We start from the raw sequence: 18,896 nt of genomic DNA on the forward strand, positions 1-18,896 counted from the left end.
ATTGTCAGAGTATGGATCACAGTATCTTAGAGTATGGATCACAGTGTCTCAGAGTATGGATAACATTGTCAGAGTATGGATCACATTATCTTAGAGTATAGATCACAGTGTCAGAGTATGGATCACAGTGTCTCAGAGTATGGATCACAGTGTCTCAATGGATCGCAGTGTCTCAGAGTATGCATTACAGTGTCTCAGAGTATGGATCACAGTGTCTCAGAGTATGGATCACAGTGTCAGAGCAAAGATCACAGTGTCTCATAGTATGGATCACAGTATCTCAGAGTATGGATCACAGTATATTAGAGTATGGATCACAGTGCCTCAGAGAACTGATCACAGTGTCTCAGAGTATGGATCACAGTATCTCAGAGTATGGATCACAGTGTCTCAGAGTATGGATCACAGTATCTCAAAGTATGGATCACAGTGTCTCAGAGTATGGATCACTGTGCCTCAGATAACTGATCACAGTGTCTCAGAGTATGGATCACAGTGTCTAAGAGTATGGATCACAGTATCTCAGAGTATGGATCACAGTATCTCAAAGTATGGATCACAGTGTCTCAGAGTATGGATCACTGTGCCTCAGATAACTGATCACAGTGTCTCAGAGTATGGATCACAGTGCCTCAGAGTATGGATCACAGTGTCTCAGAGTATGGATAACATTGTCAGAGTATGGATCACAGTATCTTAGAGTATGGATCACAGTATCTCAGAGTATGGATCACAGTGTCTCAGAGTATGGATCACAGTGCCTCAGAGTATGGATCACAGTATCTCAGAGTATGGATCGCAGTATCTCAGAGTATGGATCACAGTGTCTCAGAGTATGGATCACAAGTATCTCAGAATATGGGTCACAGTATCTCAGAGTATGGATCACAGTATCTCAGAGTATGGATCACAGTGTCTCAGAGTATGGATCACAGTGCCTCAGATAACTGATCACAGTGTCTCAGAGTATGGATCACAGTATCTCAGAGTATGGATCACAGTATCTCAGAGTATGGATCACAGTGTCTCAGAGTATGGATCACTGTGCCTCAGATAACTGATCACAGTGTCTCAGAGTATGGATCACAGTGCCTCAGAGTATGGATCACAGTATCTCAGAGCATAGATCACAGTGTCTCAGAAATCTGATCACAGTGCCTCAGAGAACTGATCACAGTGTCTCAGATAACTGATCACAGTGTCTCAGAGTATGGATCGCAGTATCTCAGAGTATGGATCACAGTATCTCAGAGTATGGATCACAGTGTCTCAGAGTATGGATCACTGTGCCTCAGATAACTGATCACAGTGTCTCAGAGTATGGATCACAGTGCCTCAGAGTATGGATCACATTATCTCAGAGCATAGATCACAGTGTCTCAGAAATCTGATCACAGTACCTCAGAGAACTGATCACAGTGTCTTAAATAACTGATCACAGTGTCTCAGAGTATGGATCGCAGTATCTCAGAGTATGGATCACAGTATCTCAGAGTATGGATCACAGTGTCTCAGAGTATGGATCACAGTGCCTCAGATAACTGATCACTGTGTCTCAGAGTATGGATCACAGTGCCTCAGAGTATGGATCACAGTGTCTCAGAGTATGAATCACAGTGCCTCAGAGAACTGATCACAGTGTTTTAGAGTATAGATCACAGTGTCTCAGAGTATGGATCACAGTGTCAGAGCATAGATCGCAGTGTCTCAATGGATCTCAGTGTCTGTGTGCCACAGAGCATGGGATCACAGTCTCTGAGTGTTGGCCATGGGGAATTAGTAACGAGCCCTCTATTGTAGTTATAATGTTTCTTTTGTTGTTAAAATATATTTTACTGTAATATTTTGAACTGCATTTAAAAGTGTCATTTAAAGAATTTTTTTTACTTTTTCAAAACTTCCCCTCCTAACCCTAACCTAGCTGGCCCAGAGGTATAATTCTTAAAATTTCAAAGAGGCTTCTGCTGGGAGTCTTTACACACCTCTCCTCACGTGGACAGTAGTATCTCAGGATGATCACTAGACCGAAAGTAGGAAGAAACTGATCGCTTCTATCGTGAATGACTAATCTGAGAAAGTTCCTAGAGGAACTTACGTCAAGTGCATGTGGTCAGCGGTTTCCGCTGTCTCGAATTCGTTTACACGTGTAACGCCAGCCATCTCGACTTGATTTCTTGCAGGCGTAGAAAAGGGTGAGAAGTATTTATGAAAACGATAACAATTTTGATTGTTTTTAATTTATTGCTGTTTAAAATTATTATGAGGTCTGGGCCGTAAAATTAATAGCTCCTAGAGCTAACAAATCCGCACATCAGCTTTAAACTTTAAAATTTTTCTGATGAAATCTATGAAATCTGATGAAACGCTGAACATTTTCTCGCCATAATTATAATAGCTAAATGCCTTTTCAGGAGGCTCAGTGTTTGTTTTTTATTCTTACAATCATGTCAAAGGAAAAAAATCACTGAGCATGTTTTCATCTCTTTGATTCCATTGATTCCAAATATCGTCAATTAGATAATAGGATAAATTATTGCATAATATGAGAAACGAGTTTGGTAGTGATACAAAAATAAAGATGACAGAGCATGTTATACGTGTTGTGTCTGCAAAAAAAAACCTCGGGCGAGTGCAAAACGTGTGCGCAGAGACTTGCTTACAAAATGCTACAGAGACTACGAAAACATCGAGAAAAACAATGCCTCAGTTGTCGAAGTAGATTTTTAGGGTTCTATTTTTATGCGGTATTTTGTTAGGTTTGTTGCCACGCCAAAAAATACTGCATAACTATGGGCATTTAAAGCCATACTGGTATTATGTTATGCTAGGAGATATGATTAGTAATTTAACGCGCTCTTTAAAGATTGGCTTTTTTAAAAGAATAGCCGTACAAGGAAACATAATAATGCACTATTTAGAGAGTTATAGCCCTAGGAAACACAACCTAGACGATAAGAAAAAACTTCATTTGTGTCCAAACATCACATCCCTTTTCGCCCTTGCTAGACGCGTAATCGTCGTACCTTTCTGTTGGAGCGGGCGCTCTTGACTTGTTTCCGCCCTGCATGGAATCTTGACAGGTAGCAGAACTGCAAAAAAGACACAAGCCCGATAATAAAAAAAACATTTCTAACTCTAACATTCTCCTATTTGCGCAAGTATTTGCACTGAGGGTATTTATTGATAACCTGGAACCTATTTGACTTAGGAACCGGTTGTTTATGAGTTCTTCAAAATTAATTTCTTCTGCTTTATCGGTCTATCTAGTTTAGCTAAGCGTTATTTGCGTTATTTGCGGAAAAGGGTCAATTGTTGGAGTTTTGCTGCCTTTTACAGTAGATCTCCCGCATGGAATTCCCGTCCCGCGTATGATTGCATATCAGTAGATTTACAGCGGGGCTCCGCAAACAAACGAACTAAAACACACTGTAATTGGTTTACAAAAATGCATTTGAACGGTGTCCTTAGAAGCCTTAAACTAATGTCCTTTTTGTTGTCTGTCTGGTGCATTTTCCTTGTAATCAAATGATTAGTGAACATCACGCAAACTATGATTGATCTTTTTTTCTACTCTGTTGCGGGGGCTAAGACGTTGAACCTCAGCTTGCCCTTTGCCGGCATGGAGAGTTACCTTAAGAGATAAAACCCTTTTGTTTCCTCTCCAGAAATGTACTTTATTTCGGGAAAAAACCTTCTGATCTTCGGAACTATTAAAATGGTTACAATCCATATTTTGGAAAAGCAGGCAAGGCGAATCACGTAAGGAATACGCATTTTTGACTTTTTCTATACGGGAGCAAACGCCGATGTACACACACACACTTGAATTCGATATCAAAATCTATATATTTCCTGCTGTGGATTTATCTTTTTACGCATGCTCCGTTTGGTTCTCTAAGTAAGATTATAGGATTTTCTTACTTCTTTGCGGAGTTCTTATAGTGTGAATTTATACCCCATCTAGATCCCTACCCCTCACCATCTACGAAGGAGATTTTGTGGATGGCTGGGGGTGAGGGGGGTTTTCGGCTGATGGCAATTTTCAGAGGGAAGGGTTGGGGGGAAGGCTGAAGGGATCCGATTAATGCCAGACGAGCACTTTATTTTCTAATCGTAAGTTGTTCTTACCCCAATCGAACAAAGAAGGTTATTTTATCTTTTACTACTGTCGCATCCTTTTTGTTCGCTCTAACTACTAGTGCGGAATGTATCATGTGTGTGACTTCCGTCTATGACTTTGTACTTGGTCTATTCTTGCCTTTTTATCACCGGAGTTCCGCCCTTTCACCGGTTCGCCCTTGCATTGGATAGACGCGCTACGACGGATGTAGGTCTTTATAATATTTGTAATATGCCCATATAACCGTTTCGGGCCCAGATAGTTTTAGCACGAACATCTCGCCTGTTGCTTTGGGATGATTGTGACGTCTCTAATCAGCTAATCGCCTAATTATTAGAGCGCTTTCGTTCCACAAAAAAAAACTCGTTCTATACTTTGTTACACCAAAATAGAAAACAAAAATGGCATATCACACATCTAATCTTCTTTAATTACATCATCAGCAACAAGGAATAATATATTACAGGTATAGGAGATATACATAGGAAAATACGACCCTTGTTGGAACGAGCTCGGCTAGTGTTAACGGATAGCAATACAGACATTCGTGATATATCGGAAGGTGTGACCGACACTATACTGTGACGCGACCGTAATGTCAAATCGCTATCATCCCACATTCTCATATCATCTATGTTACAGCACATTGCTACTGATTCTATCGCTTTCTTTGTCAAATTCCACAGCTCAGGTCTGTCGGTTGGTAGTAATTTTATGTCGGGACACTTTTTTAAAAAAGAAGATATTTATTTTGGTCTATTTCTTTTCTATTCCCTTCCTTTTTAAGTCTTATGTTATTGTTACCTCTCGGAGAGCCCTTTCGTGACAAAAATAAGAACATAAATTGAATGTAGCTGTCGAACCTTAACTCCATTTGTTCTTAAAGCCCCCAAAATCTCATATAATGTTTGTGAGTATATAAAACTCGGGAACCTCGCAAAAACAAGCGATTTGATTGGTTGAGAAACTCGGGATAAAATGCAATATACATAGGAGGAATATATCCTAGGAGGTGTATATTTTCCTGCGCCCCGAAATCAAGCAAAATGGCGGGTGTAACAGCCGATTTTGCAAGTGTTTCCGAAGAGAAATTTGCTCTAAAGCTCGTTTTATATACTTTTAAGATAGTGGCTGATGAGAGCCTTCGGCTGTCGGTAGATATTTCGCCACTGTCCACCACAATGGAACTGGTATAATTGACAAAGAAACCGGGGATTCCGGGGATTCCGATGTCTCGACCATGTTAAGAATTAGCCGCTGTTTACATATATAGATGCAATATACCATATTTTTAGAACTAAATTAGAACTGAAAATAAATAAGTTACTTTTTTCACCATAAGCCTTACGGCGTGTGTGCTAGTCTCTACACAATCGTGTGCTGTGTTTATTTGAAAGATTCCGGACTTATTATCTTGAACTGTTTTGTCATTTAAGGAAAGGTTTCAGCTTACAACTTTTTAGAATTTGAATCGGTTTGAAATAACCGATTCAAATTTAAAGAAACCGCCGTTTGAACTATTTCAATCCAGTCTTTGCGCTCCCATGCTGACGTCGTAGAATAACGTGGGTAACCGCTGACTTCCTGTTTTGACTAGGTCACTACTCAGTCTTTAACCTAAACCGCCTTAGGGCAGCCTAAGACGCCAAATTACGTGGCCAAGTGACTCTATTATAAACATTCTTATTTCTTCCTTTTCAATATAAAAGGTTCAAATAAGATTTCCTGTGATAGCATTTTGCGTCCCCGTTTATAAAGTAATGATTATGGGTTTCCTGTGTGGTACTGATGGAGATGTTATGGGTTCCCTGTGTGGTACTGATGGAGATGTTATGGGTTCCCTGTGTGGTACTGATGGAGATGTTGTGGTTTTCCTGTGTGGTACTGATGGAGATGTTATGGGTTCCCTGTGTGGTACTGATGGAGATGTTATGGGTTCCCTGTGTGGTACTGATGGAGATGTTGTGGTTTTCCTGTGTGGTACTGATGGAGATGTTATGGGTTCCCTGTGTGGTACTGATGGAGATGTTATGGGTTCCCTGTGTGGTACTGATGGAGATGTTGCGGTTTTCCTGTGTGGTAATGCTTGAGATTTTATCGTTTCCCTTAGGAGCTATAGGAATTAAAAAGAGCCAAGTATTTGTTTTCATATGTCCCCAGCATTAGCTTGGGCATGAGTTGTTTTTGTTTTTTTCACTCAACTTTCACGGTGTTGCGCGTGGAGAGAGAAAAAATGATCGGCACAGCGTATTGGTCCGGGAGCCTTGGTCGTCAAATATCATAATTTCGAACTTTATCAGCCTAGTCCCAGGCGTTCTTATCGGGTTTCCTGTGGTTGGGTTTCCTGTGGATGGTAAGAGTTGTGACGTCACAAGAAACCATCTCCCCGTTCTGTGGGTGAGCTCGTCCCAGCCCCCAGGCTACCTCACGGTTTATCTCCGAGCACAGGAAACCCGGTAAGAACGCCTGGGACTAGGCTGGAACTTTATCTAATCAGTTTTGCTGAGGTGAAGACAATCTTCATGTTCATGACGACAAAGCCTATTCATTTTTCTTGTTTGTATGAATCCTTTAGCTTTTGTTGTCGGCAGAAGCACTAGGGGTAGCAAATGGTTTTGGAGAGCATGCAAGCATGCCGAGCAATAAGACATTGATTTCTTTCTTTCTTTTATTTTTTTATTTTTTTTATCTGCGCCCGGCGAACACGTCGAAAAACACCCACCCACACTCAATGCCAAAACTACAAATTTTGAAGGGTGAAGCTGGATGGCTAGTGCCTGGAGTTGTTCTTCGCCTTCCCTGACAAATAGGAATGAATTGAATGCGAGATCTTAGCTTTTAACTCTTTGAAAAGGGCATCCACGTCCAGATTTACCAGCCTATTTTCGAAGATTCTTGGTGTTAATTTGACGAACGTGCCATTTTCTAATTCCCTTTAAAGTCAATTTCCTAAAATCCGTCAGGTTTTTCAATATTTTTTTATTGTGGAAATGGGCTATAACTGGTAGGTCCACAGAATAAAATTTAGAAAATGATATTAATAAGTCATGGAGACGAAAAAAGCCTGAAAAAATTTCATTAATCTATAATAAACAAGGAAAAAATTACTCGATAATGATAGGCTGAGAGCAGTGCAGTTTTCAGGTAATTCAGTACAGAAAGAAAGGAAATTCAATGCAGTATTTTTGGACGCTTAATTGGCTTTCAAACAATTTAACAATAGAAAACTTTAAAAGCCGGCCGTGAAACGCACTCGCCGGTCCACGGCTCTTTGATGGTGATGCTTGGAGCATCTGGTATTCAGGGTAACTTTATGAAATAGACTCTCTCTGGTATATTCCAACCGTTTTCCTAAAGCCACGACCATTTTTCAGATACAAATAATGTGTCTGTTTCTATAAAAAAAAATGCCATATCAAAGGGTGGTCATACGATTTCTCTTTCAATATCGGACTCGAAACCGCGAAACCCCCATTTTTTTCCGACTTGGTACGCTCTAATTAAAATTTTATTGAAACTTTCTGCGTGGGTTACCTAACCTCTCAAGGCCATTCCGATTCGTTAAGGAACAAACAAAACGAGGAGAAAACAAGGAAACAATAAACTATGTATGGCAGCGACAGATGCAAAAACCTCGTATTAGCACTTTTCAGTCGATGAGAATAAACACAGCAACGAACTAAGAGTAAATACTTTATCCTGGTTACATGTTTTTTTTTCAAAATTAAGCGGAAGATTGGCCCGTTATTATTTGAGATTTAAAGAGTGGCCCATAAAATCATTTGAAAATATCAAGATATCTCGATGACAAGTTAAAGGAGCTAGGATACAAGTGCACCTTTGTGGGGTGGAAAGTAAATAATAAAAAAAAGATTTTTTCTTTTTAATTTTGACTCCGCGGTTGTAAAAAAGGCTCTAAATTTAAAAGCTCCGAGGGTTCTGTTAAGATGTTTTTCTTCGGGCAGTATAGATTAAACTTTTCAAGGGAAAAAGAAAATACTAAAAGAATTGACAAAGAAACCGGGGAATCCGAACATAGCAAACAAATCTTCAGCCGACAAAGCAATGAGAAATTGTCAATAAAAGACCCTTGATCTAACAGAGGTTTCTCATTCTTCGATTACCACACCAATAAAGCTGTATGTCAAGAGTTTTTAATTTCCGTCAAGTGAAGTACTGACAAAATGCTCGTGTCACAGTAAGTCTGCTTGCTCGCTGACTTATCTCCATAGGCGCACCACTGCTCTTATAGACGCTGTCCCGATCACATCTAGAAAACCAAGAAATCCTTTTAACACGAAGGAGGGAAAGTGGTTCTCACGATTCTATCATACCAAACGTAAGAACTTTGTTTTTTAATGTAGTTTGCATTCTGTTTCGTTTCTAATCTTAAGATTTGTCTCCATTTAAATCATGTTTCGATTATCAATTTCAGTACCTAATTCAATTAACGAGTTGGAAGCATAGTGTTAAAATACAGTACTACCGCCATCTTTTTTTCCCTAAGAATTTTCGTATATAAAGGAAACTTCGCGCTTACATTTTATTTGAGATGATTTGTGAATGAAAAAAAAATTGACCTAGTATTGTATTTTCATGAACAGTCATGTTCAAGCTCACAGAGTACTTCAATTTACCTGAAGACAATTTCGAAATCCCGCACTTGGCTAGAAATGTTAGGAAGTAGTATAGCGCTCGCCCTGTAACGTCAAACCGCCCTTTCCTATCGCTCAACAAGTATAGCGAAGAAAAAAAAGCCTTGTCGTCGACACCCCTGTTTTTGTTCTTATTTAATATAAGATCAATTATGTAAAGAAATAATGTAAAGTAACCATTTAAAAACAGTTGTTTTAAAGTAATGATTGGCAGTTTTTCAAGTTTGGTGCTTCATTTATCCATATCGAAAATATCACAATAGCTTTGCCAAACTAACTAATTGAAATTGATGCTTTTTAACACGTCGTAGTATTTTGATAAGATAAATGGCCGGTAGTGTTACAGCATTCAAAAATCACTCCAGGCGAAGCGAGGACATTGATTGTGACAGCTACCATACTCGATAAAATGTTGTTGTTTTCTTATTGACAAGTACACATCACTGACTTCGAGCTATTTCCAATCAACAGTGGATTTACACTGTTTAGCATCCATTTCCATCGACTGATTCATGCGAGTAAATGTAAAGCATCATTTCCATCGACTGATTCAAGCGAGTAGCTGTAAAGCATCCATTTCCATCGACTGATTCAAGCGAGTAAATGTAAAGCATCCATTTCCATCGACGGATTCATGCGAGTAAATGTAAAGCATCCATTTCCATCGACTGATTCATGCGAGTAACTGTAAAGCATCCATTTCCATCGACTGATTCAAGCGAGTAACTGTAAAGCATCCATTTCCATCGACTGATAAGCGAGTAAATGTAAAGCATCCATTTCCATCGAATGATTCATGCGAGTAACTGCTGGATGCTACTTTATCTCTCAGTCTAGATTAAACCACCATAGAAATTCATTCTCCTCTATAGGAGCTCGAATTTGGAATAGTCGATCTATCTTCCAAAAGGATTGTTCAAGAAAAAATGAATTCAATATTATTTGACATTTTCAAAAAAGAGGATAGTTATGCTGACACAAAAACGATTATTAATGACATGTGTAAACTGTAAACTTTATCTTAATTTATTTATTCGCTCATTTATTCATTACTTTATTCTTGATCTTCTTTAAATAGTGTACCTCTTTCTATAATCATATGTTTTGTATCCAGTATTGTTTTAATATTAGTTTTTCCCCCTTTTCTCTATAATAATCAGTACTGTCCTTCACCTACCTGCCTCGACCAGCTTTAGCCATCTGCAGGTAGTGTGCTACTGTAAATATTGTTTTGATATAATTTATAGTTGAAGTTTGAAGTTTAACTGAGACACTTAATCCTATGTCGTCAAAAATGTATTAGAATTTAATTATGGGTGGTTATTTTAAAGTTTTCTCACTTGTTTCTTTCAAGTGTATACGATAAGAGGGGTAGGTTGTTCCGATAAAATTCGCAGTCTCGTGGGTGTTCGAGATAAGGGACACGAAGGATAAAAAGACGCCTCTCCCTTGGCATAATATAACATTTCAGTAAGACATAATACTTCCTTCTCACTTACCCATTCCTGGAAAGCCTGTATTAGAGCAGGGTGACCAAACTTATTCCAAGGAAATCCCACTTGCATAGTCTATTATTCATACCTGGATACTTCTTCCTGCTGGGAACGTCCAACCTAATTTTTTTTATTTGAACCTTCAAGACTTCTTTCCCAAATTGACTGCTTGAGCTATATCACTATATCAATATTTTCAGAAGAAACACCAAGAAAGCTGTGGGGGCACAGCCACGCCCCTACTTGTCATTTTCTTATATATATATATATATATATTGGGAAGGGGGGCACGTACCCCGAGTGCCCCCTGCTACGGCCTTGTATTTTCATCTTTCTTACCATACTGAACATATATTTACCACAAATAAGCTAGAGCAGCCTTCTCCATTTCACATATTCATCCTACCTCCATCTCACTTTTAAATACCTGTAATAACTTATGAACTAAAGAAAGGTTACTTTCATTTCACATATAACTACCTGAGATGGCTTATGAACTAAAGAAGGCTACATTCATCTCACCTGAAATAACAACCAGACATAAACTAAAGGAAGACTTCTTTCATCTCAACTATTTAAACCTGGAATACCTTCACCAAAAATAAGCTGACAGCCTAATGTTATCTTCCTTATCGCACTGAACATATCTTTACCATGAGCTAGGGAATTTCACGTGTTCATACCTTTACCACATATGAGCAGGGTTAGACTATTTGTTCCAGAATATCTGTACCGAAGGCAAGCAAGGGAGGCGCTCTTCCGTCACATTTTCGTTTGTTACTTTTGTTCCAAGAAACCTGAGAACATTGGGCTACTATCTGGTGGTCTAAGGAGATATCGAGCGTTCTCATACTCGATGGGGTATTTCACCTTAGCTGTGCAAATCTTTCGGTGAGTTCAAGTGGGTCCTCTTTATCAATTTCTCGAGTGATTTTGCTGTTCCTCATCCTAACATAGTTTTAAAAAGTTCTTATTACTTTGAGTTAAGTAAGGGGCTCAGCTTGATCGAACGTTCTGTAGACTGTGCGAGAGCCAATTTTAGTTTTGATCGAACGTCCTACAGACCGTGTTATTTGTCATCCACTGTCGTTCCTGGAAAGTTCGCGAACTCTCTTGAGTTGCGTTGGCATACTCAGTGTTCACAAGTGGATATGGCTGTTTCAAGACTGTGTCGACAAGGCTCTCTGAAAGGTCAACTGTAATCTCGAGCTTTCCATCTTGGAATAGATCTCGAGATGATCCCACTTGAAAGCTAATTTAGTAGAGTGTGTGAGACCGTAAATCACGTGTATCAAGCCACGTGTAGTATTTGGTCTCTCTTTTAAAGGCCAATATCACGTTATGTAATCATTCTATGACCGTGGCTGGTTGGGGTCACACCATTTCCAGTCCGGGATTCGATTCATAAGCGATTTACCAAAAAGATAAAAAAAACTTTAAAATATATAGTCATTTTTGTTAGTAAACACCATCACACCCAAAAAGGCAACCAGTTTTTAACTGTTTGTTTTTTCTCACCATGTATGAGGAATGAGATAAGGCGATCATGCCCTTTTAGACGAAAAGATGTTTAAACATTTATCTCCTTGTGCAATCATGCTCAGGGAACGGATTTCTGGATTCTTTTGAAACTAGACATCCCTAACCATCTTTGGATCCTTATTTTCATAAAGGCCAAGGAACTCGATTTGATAGTCTTTCGAACTAGACATTTCAAACCATCTTTGGTGTGATAGTCTAAAAAAATTACTATATCCAATGCCACACTCTGTGTGTGTCGGCAATGTTAGCCCCGCGTACGAGCACACGCGGCATCTAAGAGGGATCATTGATATATTTGCAACCGGCTTCTAGAGAGGCCGGCGCGTTTGATTTGTCGGGGCTGTGCTGGATTACAAATGATTCATTTCACTTTCTATTTTCTGTTCTTTGATTTTGCCGAACAATAATTTAGGGCTATTGACAGTTCGGGTTTTGCGGCGAGAAGATGTTGATAATTGCGGGAAATTGGCCATGTTAACCCCAGTTTACTAACAAGTACCTATTTGCTATTTCTTAAGTAGTTAATTTTACCCAACCATATCTAGTTTTTGAAATAACATAGCTCTATTTTTTTTTCATTTTGTGCGCTAAAAACGTTACAGCTCATCTACAAACGGTGTCCAAGAAGTACAAGAACGGAATTGAAATTGCAGCGTGATAGTCTTTTTTTTTTTTTGGGGGGGGGGGGGGGGGGGGGAGGGGCATATTTAAAGTAAGCTTGATGATAAAAGTGCCATGAATCTTTTGTTATTGTTATGGACGTTATATTATTTTCTTTAATGTTATGTCAACTTAGGATACATGAGATGATTACATGCAGCAATGCGATATAATTTATGAATGCAATACAAGGTCTGGCAGTAATTCAATTGAAAAATTGGGTCTTCGTCAACATTTATTGCTTTATAGATTTTTTCATTCTCGCACGCGTTGTAAACAAATTCTTTAGATAATTGCTCAAGATAAAAGGGCATGTGAAGAGCACAGTTCACGTTATTAGCTATTCCGTTAGCGTATCTTCTTAGGCTAGACAATGGCGTGGCCAAGAATCGCTGTCAGGTGTGTAAAAATTCTAAAACTATCGTCACATTTTTTCAGGGTTGCACTTTTAGCATCTGTGCATTGAGTTATTGCACAATCTGTATTAACTGTTATATTATTTGCCGATAGACTTTACATTCATCAACAATCCATTCAACATTCAAAAAGAAGTCAGTCGTCTGACAACATTTTGATTCAGTGGCACTAATTGTTCTCTGATCCGGACGGACAGGTCGAGCGTGTGTGTTTGTGTGGGAAAGGGGTGGGGGTTGCTGGCTGACGGCTGCTGTGAACTATCTATAATCGATTGTTCACCAAGTTCATTCACGATTAATATTCCAGCTCAAGAATCTAAGGTTACACCCTGGTTAGACTAGGTTAGACTATACAAATGCCCGATACTTCTAGCTTTGCACCTCTTACAATGACACGCCACTGACGGCAGCATCGTAGAGTCTGATTAAGTAAACTCACTCACCAGAGAAGCAGGACGACAGTAAAACGTAGGAGGGTCTCCGACAAGCCGGGACTTAACCATGTTGGTTGGCGGTTTCTGAGAGATTGACAAAGTGACATTACCCTCACATAACGTAACCGAGCTAGCTAGCCTGAGGCCCGGTCTACCCTTTTTGTTCTATCTTTCTTCACGTATAGAAATTTCTGTTCTCGTTAAACTACAAAATTGTGTTTAATTATGTAGATCTGATTAGCTCGAACACCTTTATTAAAATGTGAAATATTTCACAGATTTGGAGAATAGTCGTGAGAAATTCAGTAAAAAAAAAACTCATGTCGTTGTTCATGATTCAAACGTGTCCCGAGGCAGTGACAAAGATCAAAGAAAAACTAATTAAAATTCAAGGCAGAGTAACGAACACTGATAACAAACATAGGTATGGAAAAACCTAAACGTTAAGCTTTCTATAGTTCTCTGCTCAAGTCTTTAAAGGTTTAATACGAGTACAAAATTGATCATTTAATTACCTGTATCGCGTTTGTCTACCCCGGCCTGCGACTTCATTACAACCCAATTTAGGTAAAACATTCCAAAACCTCACGCATTTGTTTCAGGCATTTTCAGGCTTTTCTCCAATGGGCCTCCCGGACGATCACCCAATTCATACATAAAAATGTCATTCTCGAGGTTGAAAGCATATCGCAAGTACTCACCGCATTTCGCATGTCCAAATAGCGCTGAAATGCGTCCCTGAGATGAGCTGAAGCTTAAAGTAGATAGCACTGTCTCTGTCGCCGGTGTGCGAAGCGGAGATGCTTGCGTTATGGCCTTGCAACTCGGCCTAGCTGAGCACAGCATTGTTGTAGCCACGGCGAGTTTGGATTAATTAATGTAGGCGGCGTTAACAGCGTCTATCATTCACATGAAGTCGGGGTGAGCTGTGTCCCGCGGCAGTGGGATCGTTTTCGGGCCGGACTTCCCTTTACGGCCGTAAGGTGGAAATGCCACTGGCCTCTGCGATGATAGATGCCATTCTGTTCATTACAATTTCAGTTATTAATGTAGGTTTCTTTGAATAGCCTGGCGTTGCTTTTGCTTTATTTTATCTTTATACCTCCTTTATCATTATTTTTCGTTATACATATATTATTATCGCTTAGTTGTGTACAGAGATGATGTTCAATTTGCGATATTTTTAATGTAACGTAAAATTCCATCCCTTTATCAATACTTGGATTGTTATAATTCTTTGTTTTATTTATTCATTCATTCACTCACTCACTCACTCATTCATTCATCCATTATTTACTTTTTTATTTATTTTGAAATTTTTAAACTTATTTATCTATTTTTTTGTGTTGGTAGAATAAATAGTAAATGAACTATTTGAACTATGTGTTCCTAGCACTTTTTTAGGCACTCTCTACTTTTTCGCTATTGATTCGTGTGTCCAAATCATTCCTCAAATTAGAAATAATCGATGTGAAATATTCGACACATCAACAATAAATTTTCTAACCCAAATTAAAACACATATTTATTTATGAAAATAAATGGAAGACCTATCGAAACCAAAGGTAAATTGTGTAAAAAAGAGTACACTCTTTTTATTTTTTTTTTTATGAGAACGTCTAATTTTCAGTTGAGGCTGGGCCGTTCTTATTTTTGGAGCATTTAAAGGCTGAAGATGTTCTTAACGGTGTTCTTAAATTTTAGTGTACTTATATAAAGATATAATACCCAATGAAGTATTAGGAAGATAATTTTACAAATGATCAATAGCAACAATATATATGGTTGTTATTATGAGCACAATTTGATTCTGAATTTTAGAACGCATCTGGACAAAGAAAAAAAAATATATTTTTCTGATATCTGAGCCTCGGCATGTTCTTAATGCAATGAAGTGTACTGTTTTCGTTCTGCGTTCGAAATTTTGCCAGGGGTTCGGCACCAATGTTGGATGGGTGTTGGTCTTTTACAACTTTTTTTCCAACTGAAGCGCGCTAATTACACTGTTGCGTCATTCCCAAAGAATTTACATATATCTTCACGACAGCGTGTTCTCAAAATTTGGTGAGATCTCAGCCTGGACGTTCTTATGAAAAAAGGGTCATAAAAAAAGGGTGTTTTATCCCATATCCTAACTGGATACGCATTATCTAAATATCATAGCTCGAGTAGAAAGAAACTTACTTATTCCCTTGTCGAGACATTACTGACGTTATAGCTTCTTTGTAGATAACTTGAGTGTATCTGTTGTCGCGGTTAAATTAGATACGCTCCTGATTGCTGTAGGCAAGCAAAGACTACAGGTCTTGTTATCGCGTCAAGCCCGAAGGGCAAAGACCTCCGAGCCAAACCAGCCCGGAAACCCTGCCCGAATCTGAAAGACCGTGGAAAACGCGGTAAAAACGCAGTGCGAGAGAGGGATCTAGATCTTTTTGATGCGTTGACTGTGGGATCGGTCGCCTAGTGCTGTGAACAAACATTCTCAGGATTTCACGAGTGTGCGTCACGTGATTGTTTTGTCACGCAAATTAAATGTGTCACATAAATGTAGCATAGGAGTCAGTCCTGTGCCGTAGCTGTCATGTACACTTATATCACGCAAGTAGGATCTGTCACGCAATATTTTTCATTCGCAATCTTTTGGGATGCTGATTATGATGATTATTATTATACATTGTACCCACTCTGTTGATTCTGATTGGCTAAGAGCGCGCGCTCTGTTTTGAGAATCACGCAATCTGAGGGTCTTCACTAATCAACTAGCTGATAATAATCAGCTAGCAGATTAGTGATTCTACGCGCGCAATGCATCTTGGGCCTTGGGCGCGAAGATACTATTGTTAGAATTGGCGGCCTTTGCAAATCGGCAATAAATTTTGTTTTCGGGAAAGTGTGTTTTACTGAAGGCCTTCGCCCTCGCCTGATTCCACTTGTCTTGACACTGATTATTCCGGGTACACTAAAACCTCATCCAATTGTTTATTACCGAACTGTCAGATACTAATGGTTGATTCCTAAGAATGCTACGACAGTTCGATAATAAAAATCACCTAAAAAATCGAGCGAGTTAATTTCTTGCGAGAGAGATATCGAGTAACCTAAATGGCTGAGAAATATAAATGGTTACCTCCCAGCCAGATATCAAATAATCTATTATTGCACTTTGATTGACTTATTGACGATGTGAATAACTATGGTATTTTATCGCTTTTATAACAATTTTAATAAGGGGGCTACAAGAACTCAAAATTGGGTCAAGTTCCTGTTTCAAAATAGCAGGGGAATGGGGTTATGACATTTCTATAAACTTATCGAAAACTTGTCGTCATAAGAGAAATTGATGTGAATTAATTATTGATTATTGTTTTTCTTTGTTTTCTTATTCTTATTGTCATTATTATTGTTGTCGTTGTTATTTTCACCATTACCATTTTATCATTAATATTATCATCGATTAATAACTATACTACACTTTAGATGAACTCCCGCTTCGTGCTGTTATTAGCGCTTGTCTGCCTTGCTGCGACCGGTCCAGTGGCTGCCAATGGGGCTTTGAATTGCCAACAGCGTTGTTCCGACCATAAGAGTATATGCGACGGGTTCTGTAGAGGTCCAGAGGAATGCCGAGTATGTGTACAGGTTCACAGTACGTGCATGTCCAACTGCTAGCGGACAACTCCGTCAAAGTTAAAAAAAAGTTAACAGCGTGTAACCAGCTAAAATATAATGTCTATAAACATACGAAAAGTCATGGTAGTGTTATCGTGTAATCCTTAAACATAAAAAAACGCGTAATAAAATACACTGAAATGTTGAGAGTTTTGACATGTTATTTTATTGATTCATCTCGAAAAACGAATTAAAATATTAACTTGTTTGCTTAAAAATGCCCTCATTATTTCTGTTGATGGGGCGTGTTAAGGCCGAGTGAAACTCAAACACTTGTTGCCTGTGTGACCTGAGCCTGCGTGCGCACCATTTGGCGGAGTTCCCCATTGCCAGATGCGCTTGACAATTTCCAGGTTTGCTAGAGTACTACGCTAATGCTCGTTTAAATCTCCGCGCCCAACCCATCCCAAGACCTTGGTAAGTATAATAAATTCCACTGTTTACAGCGTGACGGGTGCTCTCGTAGGGTGTGGGATGGTGACCTGGTTGCCATGGTTACCTCGCACAGTGCCCCCCCCCCCTCGAGGCGCCTACTGTCAACCTCATCTAGTGTTAAAGAGTTTAAGGGCCTGTTCACATGGAGATTGGGGACCCCAGGTGAGTGGGGTAACCCGCCTCTCCTTATAATCTCTCTTATTTTCGTGTTTGCGTTCACATGTCAGGTGGGGGACCCTACCGAGGCGGGTTACCGGGGACGCCGGGCCGAGTAACCCGCCTCGTGGGTGGGGGGGGGGGGGGGGGGGGGGGGAGTTCGAGAGTTTTCCAACATGTGAACGCTATGAAGTGGGGTTAACCCGCCTACCTGGGGTAACCTTCATATTAATATAATAATATTAATAATGAAATATTTGCTGACTACCGACATTTTATTATTTCGGGTATTTTTACTCTTTACTTCCATCGTCAATCTACTTAAATCCGGCCATTTAAGAATCTGCACTATGTATTTCCTGTTGCATCAACTTTTCAGTCAATTATTAATCCATAATTAATTTAATATCAATAAGTTATTAATTACTAATCCATGAAATCTGGTACAAGAGCGAATACTAGCTTAGATTCACCGACTACCGACAAGACCGATAATTCTTCACGACTACCGACAAATTATGGAAATTTTAACTGACTACCGACATGCAGACCCCCCCAATCCAGACACTTGTTTATTACATCGTAGGTGCTTAGCCACCACGCCCCACATTCGCAACCTCAACCTAGGCATGTGAACCCAACTTTTTTTTGTCCCCTAGCCTGCGTGTTGCCGCCGACTCGCGAAAATAGGGACCTTAAGCAACGACGACGGCAACGTGGACGACGACGGCAGAAAACAATGGGATTTGATTCAGAATTCAATAGCAGCACGTGAAAATGCATTCTGTCTGATACATTTCAGCCGTTTTCCATAAAACCACGACATGAAAACTCCAACTTTCACGGTCAATTGAGGACGCGGACGTTTGCCGTGTAACCCCTAACTACGTTCGCTGCTGTAGAAATAATGTCCTTAGTTTATTTTATCTATCTCTGACTATAATGTTTCGCTTATTCCATTGCAATTAAATTATAATTGATCGCCAAGCACGAACACATCTTTTTCGATCTCGTTGTACTAGCCATCGCCCTCGTTCTTGCTTAATTTAAGGGGTGAGGGAGGGGTGAATAGGTTCGCGGATCGGCAGATTCGTCCCCGAAATGCTCACGGATTACGGATTTTGATGATTTTTTTCAGCGGATTGTCAGATTTTGGCAATTCGGCGGATCACGGATTAGTTAACAATTTGGGCGCAGATTTCGGATTTCGACTGCTTTGACGGTCGAATTTCGGATTATAAATGAATTTCAATCGATGCTATTATTTATCTGTCAAACCATGCGGATTTAAAAATATCTGCGGATCCACGGATTTG

The 18,896-nt window shown here is 39.4% G+C and overlaps 1 protein-coding gene and 2 long non-coding RNA genes across 7 annotated transcripts in view; 1 reads left to right on the forward strand and 2 right to left on the reverse strand.

Moving 5' to 3' along the window:
* Positions 1-16,798, reverse strand: part of LOC5510245 (protein Wnt-7b) — a 42,574-nt gene extending 25,776 nt beyond the window's left edge. For 2 of the 5 annotated variants that reach the window (XM_048733394.1, XM_048733395.1), the window contains exons 1-2: positions 13,330-13,967; positions 3,024-3,089 (exon numbers count right to left, since the gene is read on the reverse strand). In XM_048733394.1, coding sequence (XP_048589351.1) covers positions 3,024-3,089; positions 13,330-13,427 — 164 coding nt within the window. In that variant the 5' untranslated portion in view covers positions 13,428-13,967. Of the gene's footprint in view, positions 1-3,023; positions 3,090-4,128; positions 4,510-13,329; positions 13,968-14,021 lie in introns of those variants that run through there. The other 3 variants (XM_032379385.2, XM_048733393.1, XM_032379384.2) reach the window with 3 other exon arrangements.
* On the reverse strand, positions 8,259-12,506 carry LOC125573076. The gene is made up of 2 exons (XR_007313947.1): positions 8,758-12,506; positions 8,259-8,390 (listed from the first exon to the last, which is right to left on the reverse strand). It is a non-coding gene; the product is annotated as an uncharacterized LOC125573076 (long non-coding RNA).
* LOC116617018 lies at positions 8,289-17,134 on the forward strand. The gene is made up of 2 exons (XR_004295589.2): positions 8,289-8,459; positions 16,798-17,134. It is a non-coding gene; the product is annotated as an uncharacterized LOC116617018 (long non-coding RNA).
* The last annotated feature ends 1,762 nt before the right edge of the window (positions 17,135-18,896 follow it).

Source organism: Nematostella vectensis, chromosome 10, assembly GCF_932526225.1.
Source record: "Nematostella vectensis chromosome 10, jaNemVect1.1, whole genome shotgun sequence".
Lineage (NCBI taxonomy): Eukaryota > Metazoa > Cnidaria > Anthozoa > Actiniaria > Edwardsiidae > Nematostella > Nematostella vectensis.